The sequence below is a fragment of the Suncus etruscus genome, chromosome 1, assembly GCF_024139225.1.
Source record: "Suncus etruscus isolate mSunEtr1 chromosome 1, mSunEtr1.pri.cur, whole genome shotgun sequence".
Taxonomy (NCBI): Eukaryota; Metazoa; Chordata; class Mammalia; order Eulipotyphla; family Soricidae; genus Suncus; species Suncus etruscus.
The window spans coordinates 185,631,502-185,659,437 of NC_064848.1; the positions used below are offsets into that span (position 1 = coordinate 185,631,502).

The 27,936-nt window shown below is 44.7% G+C and overlaps 1 protein-coding gene and 1 non-coding gene across 2 annotated transcripts in view; one reads left to right on the forward strand and one right to left on the reverse strand.

Moving 5' to 3' along the window:
* The window catches only part of NPEPPS (aminopeptidase puromycin sensitive), a 101,264-nt gene extending 74,934 nt beyond the window's left edge, over positions 1–26,330 (reverse strand). The window contains exons 1-2 of the mRNA XM_049779103.1: positions 26,076–26,330; positions 6,332–6,416 (exon numbers count right to left, since the gene is read on the reverse strand). Of these exons, the coding sequence (XP_049635060.1) occupies positions 6,332–6,416; positions 26,076–26,198 (208 nt within the window). The 5' untranslated portion in view covers positions 26,199–26,330. The remainder of the gene's footprint in view (positions 1–6,331; positions 6,417–26,075) is intronic.
* Positions 20,945–21,075, forward strand: LOC126030588 (small nucleolar RNA SNORA36 family). The gene has a single exon (XR_007503142.1). It is a non-coding gene; the product is annotated as a small nucleolar RNA SNORA36 family (small nucleolar RNA).
* Positions 26,331–27,936: the final 1,606 nt, after the last annotated feature.

A 27,936-nucleotide genomic window follows, 5' to 3' on the forward strand; every position in this document is an offset into this window, starting at 1 on the left:
CAAAAGGCACATGATTAAAATGATCTATATCATTAGTCATCAGGGAAATGCAAATCAAAACAACAATAAGGTAACACTTCATGTCAGAGACTGGCATTACAAAGAACAAACACAACCAGTGTTGGCATGGTTTCAGAAATTGGGGTGGCAGGAAGGGTCTCTTCATTCATGACTGGTCTAGCCTTTTGGAAAACAAGATGAATGTTCCTCAAAAGACTAGGAATTGGGCCCGGAGAGATAGCACAGCGGCGTTTGCCTTGCAAGCAGCCGATCCAGGACCTAAGGGGGTTGGTTCGAATCCCGGTGTCCCATATGGTCCCCCATGCCTGCCAGGAGCTCTTTCTGAGCAGACAGCCAGGAGTAACCCCTGAGCACTGCCAGGTGTGACCCAAAAACCAAAAACCAAAAAGAAAAAAAAAAGACTAGGAATTGAACTTCCATGACTCAGCTATTCCACTCTGGGTATATACCCTAAGGACCCCAAAACACAATGCAGAAATGGCATCTGCACTCCTATGTTCACAGTAGCACCATCTGAAATCAAACCAAGTACCCAAAAACAAAGTAGACATTATGGTATGTATACACAACAGAGTACTATGCAGCTGTTAGGAATAGAATGAAATCATGAAATTTTTCTGATCCAGGGATGGACATAGAGAGTATCATGCTGAGTGAATCTGAGTCAGAGAGGGACAGCCATAAAATGACCACACTTATTTGCAGACATAAAGAAACACAGTAGGGCCCGGAGAGATAGCACAGCGGCGTTTGCCTTGCAAGCAGCCAATCCAGGACCAAAGGTGGTTGGTTCGAATCCCGGTGTCCCATATGGTCCCCCGTGCCTGCCAGGAGCTATTTCTGAGCAGACAGCCAGGAGTAACCCCTGAGCACTGTCGGGTGTGGCCCAAAAACCAAAAAAAAAAAAAAAAAGAAAAAGAAAAAGAAAAAGAAACACAGTAAGAGAATAATACCCAAAGACAATAGAAACAAGGCTAGGAGAACTGGTCCTTAGTAGAAAGCTTGCCACAATAGAGGCAAGGTGGTTATGTCAAGAGAAAGGACCACCATGTTAATGATAGAGAGAAGTGATCACTCTGGACAAGAACTGGGTGCTAAAAGGTGATAAAGAGAAATGCTTTTTCAGTAACAGTACTGCAAAGCACAGTGCCTAAAAGGAAAAAAGAAAAAAGTATCTGTCTGCCATAGACAGGTTGGAGGGTGGGAGAGAAACTGGGGACAATGGTGAAGGGAAGTGGACACTGGTGAAAGGGATGAGTGCTTGAACATTGTACAAGTAAAAGTCAATCATGAACAATACTGTAACTTTGTATCTCACCATGATGGATGGATAGAAGGAAGGAAGGAAAGAAGGGAGAGAGGGAGGGAGGGAGGGAGGGAGGGAGGGAGGGAGGGAGGGAGGGAGAGAGGAAGGGAGGGAGAGAGGGAGGAAGGGAGGAAGGAAGGGAGGGAGGGAAGAAGGAAGGAAGAAGGAAGGAAGGAAGGAAGGAAGGAAGGAAGGAAGGAAGGAAGGAAGGAAGGAAGGAAGGAAGGAAGGAAGGAAGGAAGGAAGGAAGGAAGGAAGGAAGGAAGGGGGAAGGGAGGGGAGGGGAGGGGAGGGGAGGAATGCAAGGCATTTGCCACTAAGGAGATTAGCTCAGCAGTAGGAAACCCTGCTGGGTTTGATTCCTGGCACACAAAAAATAGGAGGGGGCCAGGAAGGTGGCTCAGTATGCTGTGGTGCATGTTATGTATGCAGGAGCCCCAGTTAAATACTGTGCATAACTGTATGGTCTCCCAAACACACTGTAGCAAACCCTAAGCATCACTGCATGTTGCACAACCCCTCCCACCCCGAAGAGGGACACATGACTGCTCTTTCTGATATGTATTCCTCACCATTCGTCCCTTGAAGGAGCCAGGAATAAAAGTCACAACTACTACTTCCTAAAGAAACACGTTGGGCCAGAGATAGCAAGTACAGTAGGTAAGATGCTTGCCATAAATGTAGTCAACCCAGGTTCCATTCCTGTCATCCCATATGGTCCCTGAACCCTGCCAGTGTACTCCCTGAGAGCAGAGCCAGGAGTAAGGCCTGAGCACAGTTAGGTGTGGCCCAAAATCAGAAAAGAAAAAACAACTAAAGAAAAACAGGGGCCAGAGAGATAGCATGGAGGTAAGGCGTTTGCCTTGCCTGCAGAAGGCCGGTGGTTCAAATCTCAGCATCCCATATGGTCCCCTGAGGCTGCCAGGAGCGATTTCTGAGCATGGAGCCAGGAGTAATACTGAGCGCTGCCGGGTGTGACCCAAAACCAAAAAAAAAAAAAAAAAAAAATGTTACATTCTCCCATAAAGTGAGAAACTTTATGATCATATCTACAGGGTTAAGGCACTTGCTTTGCATGTGGCTGATTTGGATTTGAGCCCCCACACCACATATGGTCCCTTAAGCAGAGCTAGGAGTAAGTCCTAAGCACAACCAGGTGTTGCCCAAAAAAATAAAACAATAAATAACTCAATTAGGTATACAAATAAGAAATTAAGCTACGTCTATATTCAGAAGGCCTAATCCATGCCTATTGCTGACCTACTGCTGACTTTCAAAAGTCAAGCTAATAGACTTCTCATTATCTTCAATTCTATAATTAAATAGGCTTACACATGACTCCAGGTTTCTCCTGCCACTGTAGAAAAGAATCAAGTAGTACATTTTAGGGATGGGAGCGGCAGTGCAGTGGTAGGGTACTTGCCTTGCACATGGCTGACCCAGGACGGACCTTGGTTCGATCCCCAGTGTCCCACCCATATGGTCCCCCTAGCTAGGAGCAATTTCTGAGCACATAGGCAGGAGTAATCCCTACGTTTCACCGGGTGTAGTCCCCCTCAAAAAAAAAGAAATACATCTTAACTGAGACTCTTATTCAACACTTAACTAGTTCTGAAAGGACTATTTCATGTGCCTCAAATAATTTATGGCCAGGGAGACAGCACAGGAGTTTGGGCCAATGTAAGGCATGCACCAGACCCCAGTTTGATTCCCACATCACGTGGCCACTCTGAATATTGCTGTCTAAAGTCCTGGAGATCCCTGAGCACCACTGGGTGCAAGACCACTGGGACCAAGTGGTCCCCTGCACTCTAAGTCATGAGCAGCACCACAGACTTGTCCTCTTGTAGTTAACTTTCTGGCATTTGTCTGAGGATCATCAGGAATGGCTCCCATGAGCACCAACTGGGTAGCCCACCAAAAGACTTTGTGTCTAAAATTCTCTTCTAATCCTCTTTACTTTCTATTTTTATTTCTCTCCTGATCCTATTACTTTCCCTTAAGAAACAGAGTAGGAACTAGAAAGATGGTACAACAGGTAAAGCACTAGCCTTACATGTAGCCAACTCAGGTTGAACTGCTGAACCACAAATTCTGAACACAGCTTTTAAATTAAAAACAATAAATGGTGTGTGACTGAAACCCAACTACAATCATGTTTGTAACCGTGGTGCTTAAATAAAGACAATATTGGAAGAAAAAGATAAATGAGGCCATAGTGATAAACAGAGGATAGGGTGTTTGCCTTGCACGCAGCCGACCCAGGTTAGATCCCTGGCATCCCATATGACCCCCTGAATCTGTCAGGGGTAATTTCTGAGTGCAGAACCAGGAGTAACCAACCACTGAGTACTATCAGGTATGGCAAAAAAAAAAAAAAAAAAAAAAAAGACACAGATCAAGGAGTCAAAGAGATAGTGTAGCTGGTAGGGTACTTCCCTTGTAAGCACATGACCCATGTTCAATCCCCAGCATTCCAGCTGGTCCCCGGGCACTGCCAGAACCTAAGCGCTACCAGGTCTGACCTCAAAACAATAAATTACTTGTAAACTTCTTTTCAGAACAGAATAAGGGGCTGGAGAGATAGTTTAATGGATTCAATACATGTTTTCGCACAAAGAAGGCAAAGGTTCCATTTCAGAGCATTACCAGAAATGACCCTCAGAGTCCAGGGCAACTCCAGAGCACAGACAAAATAAGGGAGTTATAAAACTCATTAACTAAAGATCATATTTCTAACATGTATTGTTTCAAATGAGACTTTCTCATTTTTTGACATAAAACTTTCTAAGTCTCTAACCAATAAATTATTTTGAGAGAATGCCAAAGTATCAAAGTGAAATTAAGTAAAAAAAGCAATTTAAACTTAATACTAATTATTTTTTAAATATATTTTTGAGGGGCCGAAAAGATAGCACAGCAGTAGGGCAAGTGCCTTAGATGCAGCCAATTCAGGATAGATGGTGGTTCAAATCCCGGCATCCCATATGGTTCCCCATGCCTGCCAGGAGCAATTTCTGAGTGCAGAGCCAGGAGTAACCCCCCAACTGTCGCCAGATATGATCCAAATATTAAAAAAAAAAAAAAAAAAAAAACATTTTTTGAGCTACACTTGGCAATGCTGGGAGTTACTCCTGACTCTGCACTCAGGAATCCTTCCTGGTGGTGCATGGAGTATCACATTGGGTTCTGAAGATGGAACTGGGTCACAGTATGCAAGGCAAGCACCCTACACACAGTACTATGAATCCAGGTGCAGGCTCAGTACTAATATACTTGTGGGTTAATGCTAAATTTTCTAACGTTTTAAATTTTTAAAATAAATTTATTAAAAGAAAATGTATCATAGTTGACATAACTGATCATAATTAAATTTTATAACTTTTTGGACCAAAACGGTGGCATGGAGCCATAAGGTGTCTGCCTTGCCTAGCCTAGGACGGACCACGATTCGATCCCCCGGTATTCCTTATGGTCCCCCAACACAGGAACAATTTCTGAGCACAAAGCCAGGAGTAACCCCTGAGTGTAACTGGGTATGGCTAAAAAACCAGAAACAAAAACAAAAAAATTGTTCTTTATATTGGGGCCAGAGAATTAAGTAAGCTAAGTGATCCCTGGCAATGCTTGCATTAAGCTAGGAGTAGCCCCTGAGCACCATCCTGTATGGTCAAAAACAAAACAAAACCAAAACTGAAATGTGCTTTATAGTGCATGGTGAAGGGATGTGTTAGAACATAGTAAAATTGAAGCGCAATCATAAACAATCTTTGTAACAGTGTATCACATAGTGATTCAATTAAAATTAATTAAAAAAAAAGAAATGTACTTTATAGGGGATGTGGTTCAAAACTAACTTTTCATGTGTGAAGCCCTAGGTTGAATCCTCAGTACCACACAAATTAAAGTCAAAAATTTATGACTTAAAGAGAGTTGATACTGATAATTCATTAATCTTTTTAGTAATTACAGGGCCTAAAATAGTTCTCTCCTTTTGGGGGGAAGGAGCAGAGGTACAGGGATATTTCTCAGCTTATTCAGCTGTGCTCAGGGGTTATTCCTTGATATATGCTCAGGATTGACAACTGGTGGGACTCAGACTAAAGTTTTAAACTGGAGTCATGCACAGGAAAGCAAAGCAAGGGCTTTAACCCCTGTACAATTTCCCTGTCCCTTAAAATAGTTCTTATTTTAAAGACTGTGCATTTCCACATCATATAACCTATTCTTTTCTAACCTTCTATTTCCCCATCACGAATTCTATCATACAGTTTAATAACCATGACATACGGGGCCGAAGCAGTGGTGCAAGTAGTAGGGCATTTGCCTTGCACGTGGCTAACCTAGAACGAACTGTGGTTCGATCCTCTGGCTTCTCATATGGTCCCCCAAATCAGGGGCGATTTCTGAGCACAAAGCCAGGAGTAACCCCTGACCATCACCGGGTGTGGCTCAAAAAGAAAAAAATGATAATAATAATAACCTTGACATTCAAATTTCATAAAGCAACTATTTTCCCATGTGGGAGCAGGAGAGAGAACCCAGCAGGCTGAGCAAGTGTGCAGGAGGCCCAGGTTCAATCCCTGGCACTGCATGGTACCCCCAGCACTGTAGGTAGTCACAACCAATGACAGAGTCAGGAAAGGCCTTTGAGCTCTGCTGAGACTGGCCAAAAGTCTCTTCCCACCCCTGAAAACAAAAGACAAAAAAATGAACGAACTCATATGTACTAAGTCCTTTTGACGAACCTCCCAAGTTCAAAGTACATAATCTTTAAAATAATCTTTATGCAATCTAAGGTCATAAGCCAAGTTAATGTTTGAAGGAATATTGCAATGACATCTCCTTTATTTCACAGTACAGTCAGATTATACTTTGAATATATGAATATACTACTCAGACATCTGAAGATTTTTTCTATTTCTAAACTGACACTGACATCTTAAACTGAGAACATACTCACAGAATCCACAAATTAATAATAATAAAAAAAACAGCTCTTACCTTCATCTCCATCTGGTGCATATGAAGCTGTTATAATGTCAATATCGGCACAATTCATCACAATCTGATTGGTTGCTTGCCTCACCTAAGGGGAGGAAAAAACCTGCAGCGTCAGAAACAGCATAGATGAATATATGTGCATCTTCATCTGGGCTTAACATTAGGTCCAGGGAATTGTTACAGGCAATTACTTAGACCCCGAAAACCACTGAAATCTAGACTGAGCATTAATGCATCAACAGTACCCCAAAAAGTGGATAGTTTTAAGCAATCCAAAGCAATTTACAGTTTCTAAATTGGATTAAAAAGCAAGAAATGCTTGAGTACTTCACAGATTTTAAACATTTGACCAATGAATTAAATAAAAGCAATTTCCCCTATTTAAATCTGGATCGTAAACAGCTTATTAGGGTACCAGAGAGATAGTACAGGAGGGGTTAAGGTGCTTGCCTTGTATGCAGTCAACTCTGGTTCAGTCCCCGGCACTGCATATGATTCCCTGAGCATCTCCAGGAGTGATCCCTGAGCACAGAGCCAGGAGTAATCCTGAGCACCACTGGGCCTGGCCCAAAAGCCAAAATATAAAAGAAATAAATAAAACATCTTAGTTAGGGTCTAGGAATAGGGAGGACCAGAGAGATAAGACAGCAGGCAAGGTGCTTGTCTTGCATGTGGCTGCCCCAGGTTCAATCCATGGCACCCGCTGGAATACCTCAGCCTCAGGAGGAGTGAACGCTGAGTACAGAGCCAGGAGTAAGCCCTGAACACTGATATGTGTGGCCCAAAGACCAAAAAATAAAAGTTTAAGTATAAAAATAAACATATTGGGGCAGAGAGATAGTACAGCAGGTAAGGCAGTAAGGAACAAACCCTACATAGAACTGGCCAGGTCCAATTCCTGTTATATGTGGTCCTGAGTATTACAAGTATTACTGCAAATGATCCTTAAACACAGAGACAGAAATAAACCCTGAGCACAGCCAGGTGTGACCCCCAAAGCCAAAGACAGCAAATAAAATAAGCATATTGGGCTGGGAAACCGGCACAAAGGCTCGGAGTACATGCTTTTCGTGTCAAAAGACTAGATTCAATCCCTGGCACCATAGTTTTGCCGCACCTCACAGGTAGCAACCCCTAAACCTGAAGATTGCCAGGTTTGCCCAAGAAACAAATAAAATAAAAATAAACTTATTGGGGCCAGAGAGATAGCACAGCGGTAGGGTGTTTGCCTTTCACACAGCCAATGAACGGTGGTTCGAATCCCAGCATCCCATATGGTCTCCGGTGCCTGCCAGGAGCAATTTCTGAGTGCAGAGCCAGGAATAATCTGAGCACCACTGAGTGTGACCCAAAAACCAAAAAAATACAAAAACAAAAATAAATAAAACTTATTGATGATCCCTGTGTTCATGATCAATAATCAACAAATTACTCTCCAAACTAGTTTGACTTGGCAGTTCAATGAGCAAGTATCCTCCAAAAGACTAAAAATTAGGGTGCGTGTCTTGCATGCAGTCTTGGTCCCTGCCCAAGAATGATCCCTGAGCACAGAGCCAGGAGAAAGCCCTGAGCACCACTGGGTGGGGGCCCAAAGCAAAAACAAACAAAAAAATTGTTAAAGGGCCCGGAGAGATAGCACAGCGGCGTTTGCCTTGCAAGCAGCCAATCCAGGACCAAAGGTGGTTGGTTCGAATCCCGGTGTCCCATATGGTCTCCCGTGCCTGCCAGGAGCTATTTCTGAGCAGACAGCCAAGAGTAACCCCTGAGCATCGTTGGGTGTAGCCCAAAAACCAAAAAAAAAAAAAAATTTGAATATTGGGGCCGGAGAGATAGCATGGAAGTAAGGCGTTTAAAAGCCTTGCATACAGAAGGATGGTGGTTCGAATCCCGACATCCCTGAGCCTGCCAGGAGCGATTTCTGAGCATAGAGCCAGGAATAACCCCTGAGCGCTGCTGGGTGTGACCCAAAAACCAAAAAAATAAAATAAAATAAAACTGAATTTAAAAAACTGGTATTTCAGGGACCAGAGAAATAGTACAGAAAGTAAGGTCTGGCCTATGCTCAGCCATGACTATTAGCAGTAATTTGAGGGGATGCTAGAGCAATCAAAGCTCAAGATCAAGCTTGCACTCCCGCCCTTGGCAGCTAGGAAGGGGCCCTCCATTGTTGTTTTAGGAATTTCCCTGATTACTAGTAACAATATACTGGTTACTTAGTGTCACTTTTCTTTTTGTTTTTGGGTCACACCCACCACGCTCAGGGGTTACTCCTGGCTCTATGCTCAGAAATCGCCCCTGGCAGGCACGGGGGACCATATGGGATACCAGGATTCGAACCACTGTCCTTCTGCATGGAAGGCAAACGCCTTACCTCCATGCTATCTCACCGGCCCCCTTAGTGTCACTTTTCATTAAGTATTTCTCTTGCCAATTGCTTGTTCATACCCTTTCTTCAAGTCGGTTGTAACTTTGTGCCAATATTTTGTTGCAGTGATCTCAAATTTGTTTCCAGCCCTCTGAATAGTCTAAATTTAAAATAACAAAATCAGGGATGACACAGAGTATGGTGATAGTAGGAAGTTTGCTTTGCACAGGACCAACTAAGTGTTCCATCCCCTGGCATCCCATATAGCCAGCTAGGATTGCTTCCTGCGTGCAGAGCCAGGAGTGACTGATTCAAAACCAACAAAATAAAATAGAACAAAAACAAAAATGTCAAACAGATATCTGACAGGGAGAGTGGCTCAGCCGTAAAGAGAATGCCTTCCATGTGTAAGGTTTCTGTGTTCAATTTCCAGCACAAAATAAGTAATATACAAGAACCTAATCTCCTATCCTCCCTCCTCCCAACACACAGAGAAGCAGCCATTTCTCGGGGACACCAATTACTGGTATATTTAGTATATATAACAAAAAGATTCGTTGGGGTCGAAGAGATAGTACAGTGGGTAGGGTTCTAGCCTTGCAAGTGGCTGACCTGGGTTCATCCTGGGACCCCCCTATGGTCAGAAACCAGTCCCAAGCATTGTGGGGTGTATATCCCTCCATAAAAAGAATGCACCAATGGCTACAGCCTAATAGTGAATGTGTATCTACATAAAGCTATAAAATAAACCCTAATATCATTCAAAAATAATAATGAAGCCAGAAAGACAATACAGTTACTTGCCTTGCACACCAACCTGGCTTCAGGCTCTAGCAGCATGTGGTCCTGGAGTGCCACCAGAAATGATCTATAAGTGCAGAGCCAGGAATAATAGAACCTAAGCTTTAGCCAGGTGTGAGCACCTCCACCCCTCAAAAATTAAAAAAAAAAAGGTCAGGTCAGGGGTCGGAGAGATAGCATGAAGGTAGGGTGTTTCCCTTGTATGCAGAAGGACGGTGGTTTGAATTCCGGCATACCATACGGCCCCCAACCCTGCCAGGAGAGATTTCTGAGAGTAGAGCCAGGAGGAACCCCTGAGCGATGCCGGGTGTGACACAAAAACCAAAAAAAAAGAAAAAAGAAAAAAAAAAAAAAAGTCAGGTCAGAATGCAGCTCAATAGTAAGGTTTTGTTTTTGTTTTTAATTTCTGCTGTGTTATGGATGGGACCCAGGGCCTCACATACTCGGGGCATGTGCTCTACCAAAGAAAAAACTTAACTCAAAAGACTACAAATTCATGAAGACAGACATAGTACAGCAGATAGGGTGCTTGCCTTGCACACTGTCAACCTGGGTTTGATCCCCAGCATCATGAGCACTGGCACAAGTGATTCCTGAGTGCAAAGTCAAGAGTAACCCCTGAGCACTGCAGGATGTGGCCCAAAAACCAAAATCAAAATTAAATTAAAAAAAAAAAAAAGATTACCAATTTAAATTTTATGTTCAATTTTTTTATTAATGGCAAGGAATTCAAACTTTTCAGACACCATAGAAAAGACTAACCTAGGGGCCGGGAAGGTGGCGCTAGAGGTAAGGTGTCTGCCTTACAAGCGCTAGCCAAGGAACGGACCTCGGTTCGATCCCCCGGCATCCCATATGGTCCCCCCAAGCCAGGGGCGATTTCTGAGCACATAGCCAGGAGTAACCCCTGAGCGTAAAACGGGTGTGGCCCAAAAAACCAAAAAAAAAAAAAAAAAAAGACTAACCTAAAAAGACCACACACAGAACTTGGCAGAGAAATAATGTGACTTTTAAAAAAATATTATGAGTAATTATTTTATTAATAATCAGTAATTAATAACAAATGAAGTGGGTTGATTTTTTGTGTGTTCTCTTTTGGGGGAGATGACACTAGGCAGTGTTTAGGGGTTAATTCTAGTTCTGTAAATTCTCAGAAATTAATCCTAGCAGTATGCTGGGATGTCAGGGATCGAACCCTGGCTGCCTGAAAGGCAAACGCTCTACCCCTGTACTATGTGGCTCCAGCCTAAATGGTTCATTTTGGGGAGAAGGGCACACCTGGCAGTGCTGACTCAGAAATCGCTCTTGGCAGGCTAGGGGGACCATATGGGATGCTAGGAATCAAACAGGGTCCATCCCGGATCGGCTGCATGCAAGGCAAATGCCTTACCTGTGTGCTATTGGCTCTAGCCTCTAAATGGTTCATCTTTATAGGGCCGCTCCCTATGGTGTTCTGATGCTACTGTGGTACAGAGTTGGGAATCAAACTCGACCCTTCATATACAAGGCATGTGTTCTACCACTTGAGCTATCATCCCAATCAAATGGTCAATTATTGTTTGTTTTGGGGTCAAACCCTGTGGTGTTCTAGGCTACTCCCAGCAAGGAAACTAGGGGATTGCTCAGTGGTACTGTGGGACCATGCAATGTCAGGAACTAAACCCTAGGATCCTGCATACAAAGCTTGCACTCCAGCTCTCTGGGCCACTACCTTAAGCCGGTAAATGATTTATTTAGTGGTGTTCAGAGCTTACTCCTCACTCTGCGTTCAAGAATCATTCCTGACAGTGCTCAGGGGACCATATAGGGTGCCAGGAATTGAACCCTGGTCAGCTATGTACAAGGCAAATACTTTATCCACTTCTGCATTGCCAGGCTCCATAAATGATTGATTTTTATGTTAAAATACCCTTATCTATATTACAGATGGCATGTTATTAAATCTCTACAGGCTATCAAAACCTAAATACATAGGGGCCAGAGCACTATAGGACAACGGAACGGGTAGGGCATTTGCCTTGCATGCAACTGACCAGGGTTTGATCCCTGGCATCCTATATGGTTCCCAGAGTGTTAGCCCTGAGTATAAAGTCCCAAAACAAAAATATCTAAGCATATCAAATGAAACTATTATGGCACTTTTTTTAATAAAATCTTTAGAGACCTGGAAAGATAGTACAGCTACTAGTTAAGTCACTTGGCATTGCATTTAACAGGACCAGGTTCAATCCCCAGCACACCATAACCCTTCCAGGAGTGATCCCTGGGATTAGAACCAGGAGTTAAGAAAGCCCTGGGCACTGCTGGGTGTGACCCAAAAGCAAAAACAAGTAAGAGACCATAGTGATAGTACAATGGGAAGGGTGCTGGCCTTAAATGTGTCCAACCCGGGTTCAATCCCCAGCATCCCATAGGGTGTTTCCCCCACCACCACTGTGGAGCCCACCAGGAGTGATTCCTTAGCACCACCAGGTATAGCCCCCCAAACCCAAACAAACAAACAAAAATAATAAAGCACTCTGAGTGGCCAGAGAGAGATAGCTCTTGGAGTAACCCAGAGTCAGGAGTAGTCACCTGAGCACTGCCAGATGTGATCCCAAAACCAATAATAATAATAAATTAATATTCATAATAATAAGCCTACAGTGGGGCACAGCAAAGTTTGCCCTCTCTGGTATGTTGCAACCAAGCATGTGTTAGCTAAAGTGTGTGTGTACCACAACCAAGTGTGCAACCCCAGGTGAACACTGTAACCAAAAGGTGCGGCACATGTGCAAGTACCACAACCATGTGATCTGCCACAGTATCCCATCAATCATGTGTGTTTTGCTCTGGTCATCAAAACAACAAAAATAAAGGGTGGAAGGAAGAGAAATGAAAAGAGGTGGAGTACCGGGTACCCACAGGCACTCTTCTCTGCCTTTGGAGAAGCCAATTCTCACTTTTTTTTGGGAGGGGGGGAGAGGTTTGGGGGTCACACCCAGCAGCGCTCAGGGATTACTCCTGGCTCCATGCTCAGCAATCTCTCCTGGCAAGCTCAGGGGACCATATGGGATGCCAGGATTCAAACCACCGACCTTCTGCATGCAAGGCAAATACACTACCTCCATGCTATCTCTCCGGCCCCCGATGCTCACTCTTAAGTACTTATTTTCTCTCTCTCTCCTCTCCCTCCTTCTCTCTCCCTATCTATCTCCCTCCCTCTCTCCCTGTCTCTCTATCTCCTTATCTCTCTTCTCTCCCTTCCTCTCCTTCCTCAGAATTCCTAAATAAAAATCTTGTTTTACTTTAAAAAAATAAAAAGGAGTTGCCTGCCTTACATGAAGTAACCTGGTAACCTGGCACTACATGTGGTCCCTGGCTACACTGGGCAAGGCCCACAAACATAAGAGAGGACGGGGAAACTTTGCCCCAACAAAAACAAAGGGGGAGGGAGGGGGGGGCAGGCCGTGGTTCAACCCTTGGCACCACCATGATTCCCTGAGCACTTTCAGGAATAACCCCCAAAGTGACACAGAGCATCACAAGAAGAGAAGAAAAAAAAAGAAAAAGAGAAAGAGAAAAGCCAGGCAATAGTATAGCAGATAGGGTTTTTGCTTTGCCCACAGCTAACACAGGTTTAATCCCCAACATTCCATATAAACCTTGTGTACCGCCAGGAGTAATTCTGAGTGCAGAGCCTAGAGTAATCACTGAGCATCACCGGGTGTGGCCCCAAAACAAACCCCCCCCAAAAAAAATCAATTGCATTTTTCTATTTTGTAAGTGGCATTATTCCATCACATTGTTTATTTCATTAGAAGAAGCTCTACAAAACTAAAAACCATTATATCCAAGCTAGCCATTTAAAGGACTATAACAAAAAATAAAAGGTTAATGCTTTGCCTATTCATAAAATGACTTTACAAAACAAAAATAGAAGCTGGGGAGAGATTCAACTGGCTGGAGCACATGCTTCATATGCAGGAAGCCCAGGTTCAATCACAAAGTCCCTCAAGTAGGACTGGGAGAACCTCCAAGCACTGAGATGGGAGTAGCCCCTGAACACCATGGGTGTGCCCCAAAGTATTAAGAAAAAAAAGAAAGAAAAGAAACACTTAGTGGGGTGCGCCCAAAAGAGAAAGTGAATAAAAATCTTCCAGAGTTTGAAGTTTATGCCAACTGAAAAATAACCAGGATTTAGTTACAGATCTAATCTTTATCTACGGAAACATATTTTCATCCATCAACACCTACACTGTATTTAATGGTGGCCAAGCAGTTAATTTGCCAAAGTCAAGAGCCCTGCACAACACAATATATCCAAGTGACAGTTTTCACAGCTACTCCAACAATTCTAAGGAAAAGCTTTTTTGTATTTTGGAAGGGCACAACCTCAAGTTATAAATACATTACAGCTCCTCCTGTGAATAAGGAAAATCAACCTGTTTCTATTCATGACATAAGCTGCTTTCTGAAGAGGGAGGCTTTTGGGTTTCGGGGGGTGGGGGCATTTTGGCCAATACCCAGCAGTGTTAGGGCTTATTCCTAGCTCTACACCATCAGGGATCACTCCTGATGGATTCAGGGACCATATAGGGTACTAGAGATCATACAAGGCAAGCACCCTACTTGCTGCACTCTGGCTCTCGGCCTGGTCTTTGGGAATTTGTTTCAAGATCCTGCTATTGTTGAAAGGATGAGAGAAGAAGTGTTAATCAACAAAACACTTAGTAATAGAACCCGGTTAAAATTTCAAGAAATCGGGGCCAGAGAGATAGCACAGCAGTGTTTGCCTTGCAAGCAGCTGACCCAGGACCTAAGGTGATTGGTTCGAATCCCAGTGTCCCATATGGTCCCCCGTGCCTGCCAGGAGCTATTTCTGAGCAGATAGCCAGGAGTAACCCCTGAGCACAACCGGGTGTGACCCAAAAACAAAACAAAATTTCAAGAAATCTGGGGCCGGAGAGATAGCATGGAGGGAAGGCATTTGTCTTGCATGCAGAAGGTAGGTGGTTCGAATCCTGGCATCCCACATGGTCCCCCGAGCCTGCCAGGAGCGATTTCTGAGCATAGAGCCAGGAGTAACCGCTGAGCGTTGCCAGGTGTGATCCAAAAAAAAAAAAAAAAAAAATTAAGAAATCTGGCAATACTGTAACTCAGATGAGAGATGACATCTTGGTTGTTTTGGGGCTATTCCTGGAGGGGCTCAGGAACTATTGCCAGCTCTGTGCTCAGGAACCATGAGGTGAGAAGAATCAAGCCAGGGCTTCTTGCATGCAAAAATATGCCCAGCCCATAGACCTATCTCTCCAACTCTAAAATAGGGTTACATTTTAGACAGTAGGATAATCCACCAAAAAAAAAAAAAAAAAAAAGGTTTTAGCACTTGATAATCATTTAATAGATGTTGTTATTATTAAGACACATGCAGGGTGGGCAGAAAGATAGCACAGCAAGTAGGGTGTTTGCCTGGCATGCTGCAGACCTGGTTAGATCTCTCCGGCATTCCATATGGTCCCTGGAGCCTGCCAGGAGTGATTTCTGAGTGCAGAGCCAGGAGTAACCCCCTGAGCACTGCTGGATGAGGCCCAAAAATAAAACAACAATAAAAAAAAAAAAAGACACATGCATAGGAAAACAAGATAAAATATACTCTAATCATAAGGGGACTAAGGGGGGGGGCAGAGAAAGCATAGAGAGTAGGGTGTTTGCTTGGCATATGGCTGACCCAGACTCGAACCTAGGCATCCAATATGGTCCTCCAAGCATTGCCAAGAGTGATTCCTGAGTACAAAGCTAGGTGTAACCCCTGACCATTGCCAAGTGTGGCATACAAACAAACAAATTAAAAAAAAAAAGATGATATTATTTAGGGGCCGAAACAATGGCACAGCAGTAGGGCATTTTCCTTGCACATGGCTGACCTAGGCTGGACCATGGTTCTATCCCCTGGCATCTATATGGTCCCCAAGCCAGGAGGATTTCTGAGCGCATAGTCAGGAGTAATCCCTGAGCCTCGTCACAGGGTGTGGGCCCACACACACACCAAAAAAGATATTATTTAAAAAGATACTGGGCCCAGAGAGATAGCACAGTGGCGTTTGCCTTGCAAGCAGCCGATCCAGGACCAAAGGTGGTTGGTTCGAATCCCAGTGTCCCACATGGTCCCCCGTGCCTGCCAGGAGCTATTTCTGAGCAGACAGCCAGGAGTAACCCCTGAGCACCGCCGGGTGTGGCCCAAAAACCATAAATAAATAAATAAATAAATAAATAAATAAATAAATAAATAAATAAATAAATAAATAAACAAACAAATAAATAAAAGTAAAGGTACTAAGGTGCATTTACCTAACCATTTATAAAGTACTGGTCAAATGGAATAAAATTATGCAGAAAAGATAACTCTATGGGCCACGTGCATGCTTTGAATGTAGGAGGTCTAGTTCGAATCCCAGCACTGCTTGGTATCACAGGAACAACTCTTAAGCAGACTTGGAATAGGCCCTAAGCACTACTGGATATGCCCATTCCCTCCCATTAAAAAAAAAATTAATAAAGGATAAAATCTAAGAGCTATCTGCTGCTTTATGCAAACTTTTGGATATTAGCATACATATACTATCTAGGGGAGGTAATTTAAAATATCCATGACACACGGGCCCAGAGGGATAGCACATCGGCGTTTGCCTTGCAAGCAGCTGATCCAGGACCAAAGGTGGTTGGTTCAAATCCCGGTGTCCCATATGGTCCCCCGTGCCTGCCAGGAGCTATTTCTGAGCAGACAGCCAGGAGTAACCCCTGAGCACCGCCGGGTGTGGCCCAAAAACCAAAAAAAAAAAATATCCATGACATGGACCAGAGTGATAGCACAGGAGTAAGAGTGCTTGCCTTGCATGTGGCTGACCCGGTTTTGATTCTCAACACCCCATATGGTCCTCCAGTCCACTAGGAGTGATTCCTGAGTGCAGAGCCAGGAGTAACCATTGTAGTATCAGAAATGGGTCCAAAACAAACAAACAGACATAAATTAATAAATAAACAAATACACTATCCATGAGAGCTAGAGAGAGGACACAATAGGCTGGAGGCCCAGGTTCTATTTCTAACTTAAGAGCACACCCTGAGCAGTGCTAGGGAACCATAGAAGCACCACCATATTCACTACAAAATTCAACGGAACCAGAGCAATAGATAGCACAGTGGTAGGGCATTTGCCTTGGATGAGGATGACCGGGATAGACCCAGGTTCAATCCCCAGAATCCCATATGGTCCTCTGAGCCTACCAGAGCAATTTCTGCGTGCAGATCCAGGAGTAATCCGAGCACTGCTGGATGTGGCCCCCAAAACAAAACAGCAACTGAAACTCAAGTGTGTGTTCCTAACTACTACAACATGATGCTAGGTTGTTTTCTGCTTTGTTTTTTGGTGGAGGGAATAGGTCAATATCCAGTGACCCTTGGGGACCTAGAGGAACTGGGGATCAAACCTAGAGTTCCAGCATACAAACCACACATCCAACAACAGTAATGAGCTAATGATGCAGTATGTGATTTTTTTTCATATGTAAACATCATTAGGTTAGTAATGTTTCACTGTCAAAAATACAGGCAACTTGAGGCTAGAGTAACAGTACAGTAGGCAGTGTGTTGAGTCTTCTACAAAGCCAACCCAGGTTCAATCCCCAGCATCCAAATGGTCCCCCAAACACTGCCAGGACTAATTCCTGAGTACAGAGCCAGGAGTAACCCAAACATTAAGATTTTAACCACCCCGCTCTCAAAAAAAGAAAAGGTAATCAGGAGACAAATAACCAGGTAAAGGTACTTGCTTTGCATACAGCCAACCCAAATTCAATCCATAATACTACATATAGTGCTCACACACTGGAAGTGATCCCTGAGCATAGAGTCAGGAGTAAGCCCTGAACAAAAATAGCTATGGCCCCAAAAGCAAAAAAGAAATAAATTATAGATGAGAGTGAGAACTCCCAAGCATATGAATTGCATGCAAGGAGACCTGGATTCGAACTCTAGTACCACCTGGTCCCCTAAGCACTGCCAAGAGAGGCTCTAAAGCAGGAAGCAGACCCAGCATACTCCTGGACATGGCCCCCAAAACATACAAACAGATATACCTATGATATAGATATACAGGCAACAAATGAAAGCAGTTTTAGCAACAAGATCTTCATTTTATGATCTGGAACAGGGGTCCTCAAACTTTTTAAACAGGGGGCCAGTTCACTGTCCTTCAGACTGTTGGAGGGCCAGATTATAGTAGAAACAAAAATTATGAACAAATTTCTATGCACACTGCATATATCTTATTTAGAAGTGAAGAAACAAAATGGGAATAAATACAATATGTGGTCCGAGGACCATTGATCTGGAAAGTAACTAACTCAAAGGGCTAGTGTAGATGCTTTGCATGCCAGAGGCCAGGATTCAATCCCCAGCACCACACAGAGCCCTGAGCACTGCACCGGAAGGAATCTCTAAGCACTGCGGATATGGCCAGAGGGAAAAAATAAATTCAATTTCCAAGTTTAAGATAGAAGCAAAATGTTAAAGTTGACATGTAAATGGTGGTTGACATTAAGATCATTTTCAACTTTCCTATTTTGATGGTATTAAAGTATAAAGTATCGGGGCCGGAGAGATAGCATGGAGATAAGGCGTTTGCCTTGCATACAGAAGGTAGGTGGCTTGAATCCCGGCATCCCATAGGGTCCCCTGAGCCTGCCAAGGGCGATTTCTGAACCTAGAGCCAGGAGGAACCCCTGAGCGCCATCGGGTGTGACCCAAAAACAAAAAAAAATAAAATTAAAATAAAATAAAGAATGGAATATCCGGGGCCAGAGAGATAGTACAGCCATCTGCCTTGCAAGCAGCTGATCCAGGACCTAAGGTGGTTGGTTCGAATCCCAGTGTCCCATATGGTCCCCCTGTGCCTGCCAGGAGCCATTTCTGAGCAGATAGCCAGGAGTAACCACTGAACACCACCGCGTGTGGCCCAAAAACAAAAAAAGAATGGAATATCCATGTATCCTTTGTATCAAACCTAGGGTTAAGACTTCTTTCTGGGAGTCCTACAGCTTCAAATCATCTAAATCCAACTCTAAGTAACAGCTCAACAAAAGAGGCAGGAGGGCAGACAGGTGATGGGTAATTACATTAGAATGGAAGTTTCCTATGAGCTAGGAAGGCATCGGTCTGAGACCACTTTTTTCCCTCAATGAGTTTGTCTTAAGAGTCATTCTGGAATCCACCTTACATGTATTATAATAAGGCTCAAGAGGATTTTTTTCTGACTGCCGGAGATATGAGATTTTACTAAAAGGAAATCTCCAGTACGACAATTCCAAATACCAGTCAATCTTTGAGGCCTGAGTCACTTTTCCTAACAAGCAAGAAGATCATCGTTTAGGTTTTGTAATAATTGTTGACTTTATGGAATAGGGCTATAATTTCTAAAGACAACAAGGAACAAATAATTAGTAAACATACAAAGAGCCAAGTTTTCTAACAAAAGAAACACTGAAAAGAACAAATGTAAGTCCCATTAAAGGGCTTTGGGGCCAGTGAGGTGGCGCTAGAGGTAAGATGTCTGCCTTGCAAGCACTAGCCAAGGAAGGACTGCGACCGCGGTTCGATCCCCCGGCGTCCCATATGGTCCCCCCAAGCCAGGGGCAATTTCTGAGCATTTATCCAGGAGTAACCCCTGAGCATCAAAGGGTGTGGCCCAAAAAAACAAAAACAAAACAAAAAAAACACAAAATCAAAAGGGCTGAAGTGGGGGCCAAAGAGATAGTATAGCGGGTAGGGCACTTGTCTACTTGTCTTGCATGTGGCCAGTCTGGGTTTAATCCCAAGCAACCACACAGTCAGTCCTCCAAGCCCACCAGAGCACAGAGCCAGGAGTAATAAGACTTGAGCACTGCCAGGTGTAGTCAGCAACAACAAAATAATAATCATATACCTGAAGCAAATGGGACAAAAATGCTAATATCTGTTCAAGTTGAATGTTGGATTACATTTCTATATTTGTATAATACTTCCTAATTGAAAAGACAATTTTAAAGAGATTAAAGTCACAATACATGTTTGTATGGTATTAAAAGTGGCATTTCCAAGATCTGGAAAACAAAACAACTATTGGTAGACTCACACTGACTCACAGATTAGTGTAAGATTTACTTTACAGTAAAGAGCAAGCTTATTTATGTAGCAAAGTTCAGAGAACTCTTCTAGATAATTTACTACTTGAGACCACATTTATCCACATGGTATTGGACAGTACTAATTATGCAGAACCAGGAAGTTACAAAAAAAAAATCTATATGAAAAGCCAGAATAGATGACACAAAGTCCATAAAATAAAACTCATCATACCCTTAACACGGAAGAGAAGCCATCATAGGAGCCTGACATTCGCTATAAGACAGTGGGGAGGGCATTTGCCTTGTACAGGGCTGACCTAAATTCAATCCCCAGCATCTCATGATTCCCCAGCTCTGCCAGACGTGACCCCTGAGCGAGGCAGGAGTAAGCCTTGAGCACTGCTGGATGTAGTGCCTCAGGAGGAGGAAGGGAAGGTGGGGAAAAAAGGGAGGAAGGGAAAGAGGATGGGAGGGAGAAACGAAGGGAGAGAGGTAGAGGAGGAAGGGAGAGAGAGATCCATCAAATCCTGATTTAGAAATGACATAAAAGGGGCCGGGTAGGTGGCGCTGGAGGTAAGGTGTCTGCCTTGCAAGCGCTAGCCAAGGAAGGACCTCGGTTCGATCCCCCGGCGTCCCATATGGTCCACCCAAGCCAGGGGCGATTTCTGAGCACATAGCCAGGAGTAACCCCTGAGCGTCAAACGGGTGTGGCCCAAAAACCAAAAAAAAAAAAAAAAAAAAGAAATGACATAAAGATAGTTCAAAGGACTGGAGCACATGCTAGGCATGTAGGAGTCCTGGGTTTGCTCCCTGGCATAGCATGCTCCACTGAGCACCATTGGCACGTCTGAGAACAGGACCTAAACTCCACAAGCTGTAGTCCATACCCACTTAGACTCTTCTGTCACACACACACACACACACACACACACACACACACACACACAGAGTCTTTTTTAAACTCAAACAAGTTTGTGGGCCAAAGAGATATAACTCAACAGGCTAAGCACATACTTTGCATTACAAGAGGCTTGGGTTCAGTCTTCCATACCTCATGGTCCCCTAAGCACCTCTGGCAGCAATCCCTAAGCTCCAAGCCAGGAGTAGCCTTCAAGCAGCAACAGATGTGAGCCGAAAAATAAAGATAAATAAATACTGGGCTAACAGTGGAGGGAAAGGGACACCCTGGTGGAGTGTACAATGCTGGAATGTTTCATGCAAGAAATTCTACCATTCACAGCACTGTAAATTATGGTGCCTAAAACTTTTTTTCAAAAATAAAAATAAATAAAAATAAACTCAAACAACCAAAGTGTTGGGCTTAGTTCAAGGCTGCTTCCTTGTTCTAATAATTAAACTTTGGGACAAGACACAGACTGGGGAGATGATTAAGTAGAAGGTTATTTCTCTATTCCTTTCCCTCCTGGCCTACAAAAAAAAAGAAAGAAACGAAAAACCCCCTAACAAGTGTGTCTATCATCACTTCTTCAGATCAAATTCAATAAAAACAGAAAAGAGAAGAAATTGCACAATAGTCAGCAATAAGACACAATAACAAGAAGTAATAATCTGAAAGGAAAACAAACTAAAACTTTAAAAAACAAACATGAAACTACTCAAGTACAACATACAGTTTTGGATAATCTAGGGTTATAAATACCAATGATAGGTGTTCAAAATAATGGCCAGTATCTGAGGAAAGGGCCTGGAGAACTCAGAGGGAGAGCATGCCTGGTATGCGAGTGTGCGGGCTTCAGCTTCACTCAGGCCCTAAGCACTATTGGGTGTGGCTCTGCAGCTCTTAGGAAGCCCTCCAATTTTTTCTTTTTAATAAATAGAGGGGGGGGGCCCAGACTATAAGGAATTGGAATTTTGAAAGTAGTAGTTTTAGCATTATTTCTATCCCAATCAGTTAGTCTGTTTTTAAATCAGTTAGTCTGTGTCAGGGCTAGAGAGATAGCACAGTAGGTAAAGGTCCTTGGCCTTGCACCTGGCTGACCCTAACTCAGTTCCCAGCAATCCATATCCCCTGAGCCCTGCCACAGGTGACCCTTGAGCTCTAAGGTAAGGAGTTAGCACTGAGAACTGTTGGGTGTTCTTGAAAACCAAACAAAAATTAAAGTGTAAGTGTCTCAAAGCGTAAACTTGACTTATCTGGAAATGTTAATGCAATGTTATTAGATCAGATTTAATATATGAAAGTGTCTTATACTTAGGCATTTACTCATTAATAGAGCTTAAGAAGTAACAGAAAACCTTAAACAATTCTATTCCTATACCAATTTTTTTTCCCAAAATCAATTTCCTAAAAGCATGTAATGATCTAGCACAATGTTGGGTAAATTATTAATTTTATCATCTTAAGGATGTTTAAAAAAAAAAAACCACCAAATGACTATACAGGAAATATGCAAAATTTGGGCAGAAAATTCCTAACACAGCCTTTGACAGTAATATCCATCCAGGTGCCAAGTCTTCAGCCTGCCAACTACTCTATCTGTAACTCTCCTCCAAGTGCCAATTTAGTCATCACCAACATGAATATTTTGTCGGTGAAGGCCAGGGATTGTCTAGGATAACCTGACTTCTGACCTTGAAGGATGAAGTTAATTTCTTTGGCACAGGTAAGAGTAGTTCCATAAGAGAAAGTCCAATCACTTAAAAAAAAAAAAAAAAAAAAGCCAGTGTATACTCAGAATCAGGAATTACAGTCACTCATGCAGGCTTGCCATCTATTGTTTAATTATGCATAAAGCGAGAGTCAGAATTTGAAGTAGCTACAAAAAAATCATTTCCTCTCAAATATCCTAATGTAAGGTGAGAAAAGAAAGAACAAGAACGTCCCCATTTCTTTTGGCATATGACAGAACATTTTTTTTTTCAAACTCTGCTGAATCAGACATTCACTTATATAAAAGACAAGCCCTTTTTAAATCCTGCACTTGGATTGAATTCTTTACCTTTTGAGGAGCCCACACCCAGAGTGGTTAAAAATCCACTAAGTTTCTAATATGTAACCTGTACAAATACTCTGGGCTTATCATACAATTTTGCAACTAAAGCAACCCAGCAACTTGCATACTTTCTGTAATGTGATTCCAAGTCTGAGGAATCTGACCCAAAAGCAGCTATAAATCTAGATTTCTAGAGATAAGGTTCAGCCCACATCTTTAGGTTTCCACAAGAAGACTGGCCACAACTAAGTCTCTTTAAAAAAAAAATGCGTTTACCAGGCTAGAGTGATGGTACAGTGAGTAAGGTGCTTGCCTTTCATGCAGCCAACCTGGGTTCAATACCTGGTACCCCTAAATGGCCCTATGAGCACTGCCAGGAGTGATTCCTGAGTGCAGAGGCAGGAATAAACCCAGAGCAGCACTGGGTGTAGCAAAAAATAATTTAATAAAAAAAAATTTTGACAATTTACTATCATAGAGCCAGAGAGATAGCAGAGTTCAACGAGCTTGCCTTGCATAAAGCTGACCCAGTTAGATCCCCAGTACCACATACAGTTCCTCAAGCATTACTAGGAGTGATCATTGAGCAATGGGGCTAGATGTAAGTTCTGACCACCACTGGGTGTGGCCCAAGCGACATTCTCCCCCTTAACTTCACTATCACGCCATCTTCAATTAATGTTGCCAGCTAGCCTGAAAATAAGTGCTTTTTTGGGGGGGTCACACCTGGCAATACACAAGGGTTACTCCTGGCTCTACTCGGGAATTACTCCCATTGTGGCTGGAGATAGAACCTGGGTCAGCCATATGCAAGACAAGCACCTTACCCATAGTAACATCTCTTAGTCCTCTGAAAAAAAAGAAAAGAAAAGAATGCTTTGAACGGTTCATGTTACTATAAAAGATTATTTCCTTGTATCGAATTAACAAGTCCCTGTATAATAATATCTAGTGTGTTACCATGTACTCCCTGAATGGCCCAAATAGTTTCCTATCAAGTTCTCTCTTTCTAACAAAGTTCTCTTTAGAAAAGCGGAGGAGCATGTTACGACTTGCTGTTCTAGTCTCATACTTTAAGTATAAGTGTCACTTCTTAATAATCACCTTAAATCTTCATCACAATTTTCCTCTGGAAAACTTCCCCCAAATAAATACACCTCTGGCAACGATGAATCCATTATGACAATGAATGGGGTACAGAAACAAAAGGATTTTTTTTTTTAAGTTGCTCTCCTCCTATAATGCAAACTCATTCATTTATTTCTTCCCGGAGATTTGCCAAGTCACAAGACACTCTACTGTTTACGATCCCTCCCATCTGCCCCCTGCCAATATATACCAAACACGCCAGTCATTTGGCTTACACACAGGCTCCCAAATCACCCTCTCCAATTCTAAATTAGACCCAGGATGCACTCGCCCTGATACACATTCTAAATGGAAAATTTTGAAGTCACCTGACTTCCACAGAGATAAGTTCTGCTTCTGGAAGCAGCCGTCCCCATGCTTTCTCATGCAACGTCTCACAACCAAGACTCCCGCTTCTAAATCCTGCATTTTTCCACGGATATCTGCGACCCAAGCATTGCTGGCTTTTCAAAGACAGCGTCTAACTCCCAATTCATTCAGAGAATCTACATTTCTCTCAATCACAAGCTTCATTACAACCTTCACCCTATTTTTGAACGTTTGGAGGCCTGACGGATTGTCATCGTCCTTCCCACCCCACCCCACCCCATATCTTGTCCCCGTCCCCCCCACCCCACCGTGGTCAGAAGAGAAATGAGAAATTTTATCGACCAGCCTTCTTTTGAAACAACTTCTCATTTTTCATCGCAGACTTCACTTTAATACCTCACCTCCAAGAGTTATCTCTATACATGCCTATTGTTCCACATCTTTTACTGGGGAGGGGGACGTTCTCACTGGGGGTTTGGGGAAGGGAGGGACCCCCAAACCATATACTACTTAAATAATGCTGCGAGGGGGTAGGGGAAGCAGCATGATTCGCCAAAAAAAAAAAAAAGAAAGAAAGAAAGAAAAAAAAAACTGCCCTGTAGAGCAATGGAATATTTTCACCAGTGGCATGCTAAAAAACCAATAGCTTCTTTCAGAGGAGGGCAGTGCTAAGCAACCATCGCTGTAGCAATAAATCCACCTGCTTCAAAGGCTGCAAAGCTGCAAAAAGGAGACGCGGGGACTCCTCGTGTGTGTGTGTGTGTGTGTGTGTGTGTGTGTGTGTGTGTGTGTGTGTGTGTGTGTGTGTGTGTGTGTTGGGGAGGTGGTCCTCGGTGTGTGTCTGTGGTATGTGGGGGGTTGGGGCTGGTCCTCCAGCCAGGGAGTGTGTGTGTGTTGGGGGGGGTCCTCCTCCAGAATGGTGTGGGTGTGTGTGGGTGTTGGGGATTGGGGGTTGGTCCTCCTCCAGCTCCTCTGTGTGTGTGTTGGGGGGTGGTCCTCCTCTAGCTCCTGTATATATGTGTGTGTGTGTGTGTGTGTGTGTGTGTGTGTGTGTGTGTGTGTGTGTGTGTGTGTGTGTGTGTGTGTTGGGGGGTTGAGGGGTGATTCTCCTCAAGCTCCTGTGTGTGTGTGTTGGGGGGTTGAGGGTTGATCTTCCTCTAGCTCCTCTGTGTGTGTGTGTGTGTGTGTGTGTGTGTGTGTGTGTCGGGGATGTGTGTGTGGGGTGATCCTTCCCCAGCTCCTCTGGAGGTTAGGGCGAGAACAAAGTCACCGAGGAGGCCCAGGCACGAAGGGAAAGGGAAGGGGGAGGGGGCGGACCACGCGGAAACCAAACCCAGCCCCGGGCCGGCCGGCGGGCCTGCCAGCGCCAGCCCCAGCGCCAGCCCCAGCTCCAGCCCCAGCTCAGCTCAGCTCAGCTCGGCTCCAGCTCGGGGAGGGCGGAGGGAGGGAGGGAGGGAGGGAGAAGTCTGGCGGGGCAGGCGAGGGAGGCGAGGCGAGGCGGTGGCTGGCCAGGGCGACCCCTTTCCCTTCCCTCTCCCTTCCCTCGCCTCCCCTTCCCCCCATTAAATGCTGAGCAGAGACTGAGCAGCGTCCCCGATGACCCACCGGCCTTGCCCATGTGCGGGGCCAAGAAACCCAGAGGTGGAAAGAGCGAATGTGGGGAGGGGGGGCCTCCAGGGACCACCCCGCAGAGCCCCCCCACCCGAGGCACCCCTCCTCCTCGGCCCGATCGCCTCCCACTCCGCCTGGGGGGCGAGCCCCCAAGCCCAGCACAGGTGGGCAAGGCCAAGGGGGCCCCCACCCTGCTTCGGGGGTGGGGTGTGGCTGCAGGGGGGGCAGGTGGCCGGGACCCCGAATGGCCCCGCACCCTGCAGCCGTGCACGGGGAAGGGGGGGGACCCCCAGCCTAGCTAGCCCACCCCACTCACCCCCTTCACCCCAGCCCGGCGGGCGCGGCCTAAACTGCAGCGGCCGCGGCCGGGCTGCCCGACGGACGGCCGGGCGGCCGGACAGACGGCGCCGTACCTGGGCGGCGGCCTCCAGCTTGCCCTCGAAGGTGAAGTCGAGCAGGTCGGGCTTGAGGCACAGGCTGTAGTTGAGGGGCGACACGTCGGCGGGCAGCCGCTCGAAGGGCCTCTTCTCGGGCATCGCGGCGAGGCCCGGGCTGGGCGGGCGGCGGCGGCGGCGGGCCGAGAGGCTGAGGAGGAGGAGGAGGAGGAGGAGAGCGAGCGCGGGAGGAGGAGGAGCAGCGGCAGCAGCAGCAGGAGGAGGAGGGCGCGGGGTGGGCGTGGGGGGCCCGGCCGAGCGCTCTGGCCGGCGGTGCGGGCGGGCGGGCGGCGGGCGAGCTGCCTACGGGGAAGGGGGCGGAGGGGAGGGAGGGGAGGAGGGAGGGAGGGTGGGAGGGAGGGAGGAGAGAGAGCAGGCGGAGACGTGCGCGGCCCCGCTGTGCGTGCGCGGCCCCGCCGGGAGATAGAGGGCCGCGCGCACGCGCACGCACGCGCGCACCCAGCTGGGCGGACCCGGGGTGGGGGCAAAGTGAGCGGCGCGGCTCTAAGGCGCGCTCGCTGGTGGCTCAGGGCGGCGCTGCACCTGTCGGCCGCGCTGCGGACAGCCGGCCCCGCCCCGCCCCGCCCCGCCCCGCCCCGCCCCGCCCCTCGAGGCGTCTGAGGCAGCTTTTTGAAGGGGTGGGGTGTGGAAGGCAGGAGCCCCCCCAACTCCTAGTCCCCTAGTTCCCTGCAGTCTTTTTTTTATATATATATTATTAATTTACTTAAAGAAAAAGCATTACATAGTTGACATAACTGATAATCAACCATTTTTTTTAGGAAGACCAAAAGCAACATGTTTTAAAAAAAAAAAAAAAAAGAAAACTGAAAGAAAAACTAAAAAAGAGATTCCCTGCAGTCTTTGGAAACTGAGGCCTGACGCCTGGGTGTGGGTCGAATCTATCTGGGCACATGTGGAAAGAAAAAAATGTTTTTTCCAGTCAGCTCCTCTCACCCACCCATCACCCACACCAATGGATTTTTTTTATTTTTTATTTTATTTTTTATTTATTTATTTTGTTTTTTTGGGGGTAATATGCACCTCAGTGGGAATTTCTGAGCAGAGTTCTAGTATTATTCCAGTAGCACCGTTCAGTTCAGTAGATGATTATTTGGGAAAGTTTTGGCAGAAACTTTTCAGGATCTAGGTTTTTATTTTATTTTATTTTATTATTTTATTTTTTTATTTTATTTTATTTTATTTTATTTTATTTTATTTTGGTCTTTGGGTCCCACCCAGCAGCGCTCAGTGGTTACCCCTGGCTCTATGCTCAGAAATCGCTCCTGGCAGGCTCCGGGGACCTTATAGGAATGCTGGGATTCAAACCACTGACCTTCTGCATGCAAGGCAAACGCTTTACCTCCGTGCTAACTCTCCAGCCCTAGGTTTTTATTTTTTAAATTAATGCAATTTCAGACCAGGAGGGAGTGATTTTCAAAGTTAGATTGCCTTGTTTTTTTTTTGTTGTTGTTGTTCCCATGACTTAATGTTAGAAAGATGTATTTTACACACATACCACACACACCACACACACATTTTTATTGGTTTCTGTTCTTCTTCACTAAAAAGTCCCTTTGCCAAGGGTAGCCTCTGTAATGGTACTTAACTGTGATTTCCCGTAGTTCTATCTATATCCCACAGATTAGAGCATAGATATAGTCAAGAACAAGCAGATTTATCCCTCATCCCATATTCCCTTATTGAACTGCTTTGTGTAAACTCCTTTATTTCTAAAAAATCACGGATGTTGTACATGAGCAGAACCACTGCAAGCAACAGAGTCACTTCTTTTTTTTTTTTACTAGCCCTCCAAAAACAAACAAAAAATAAATAAAGATAA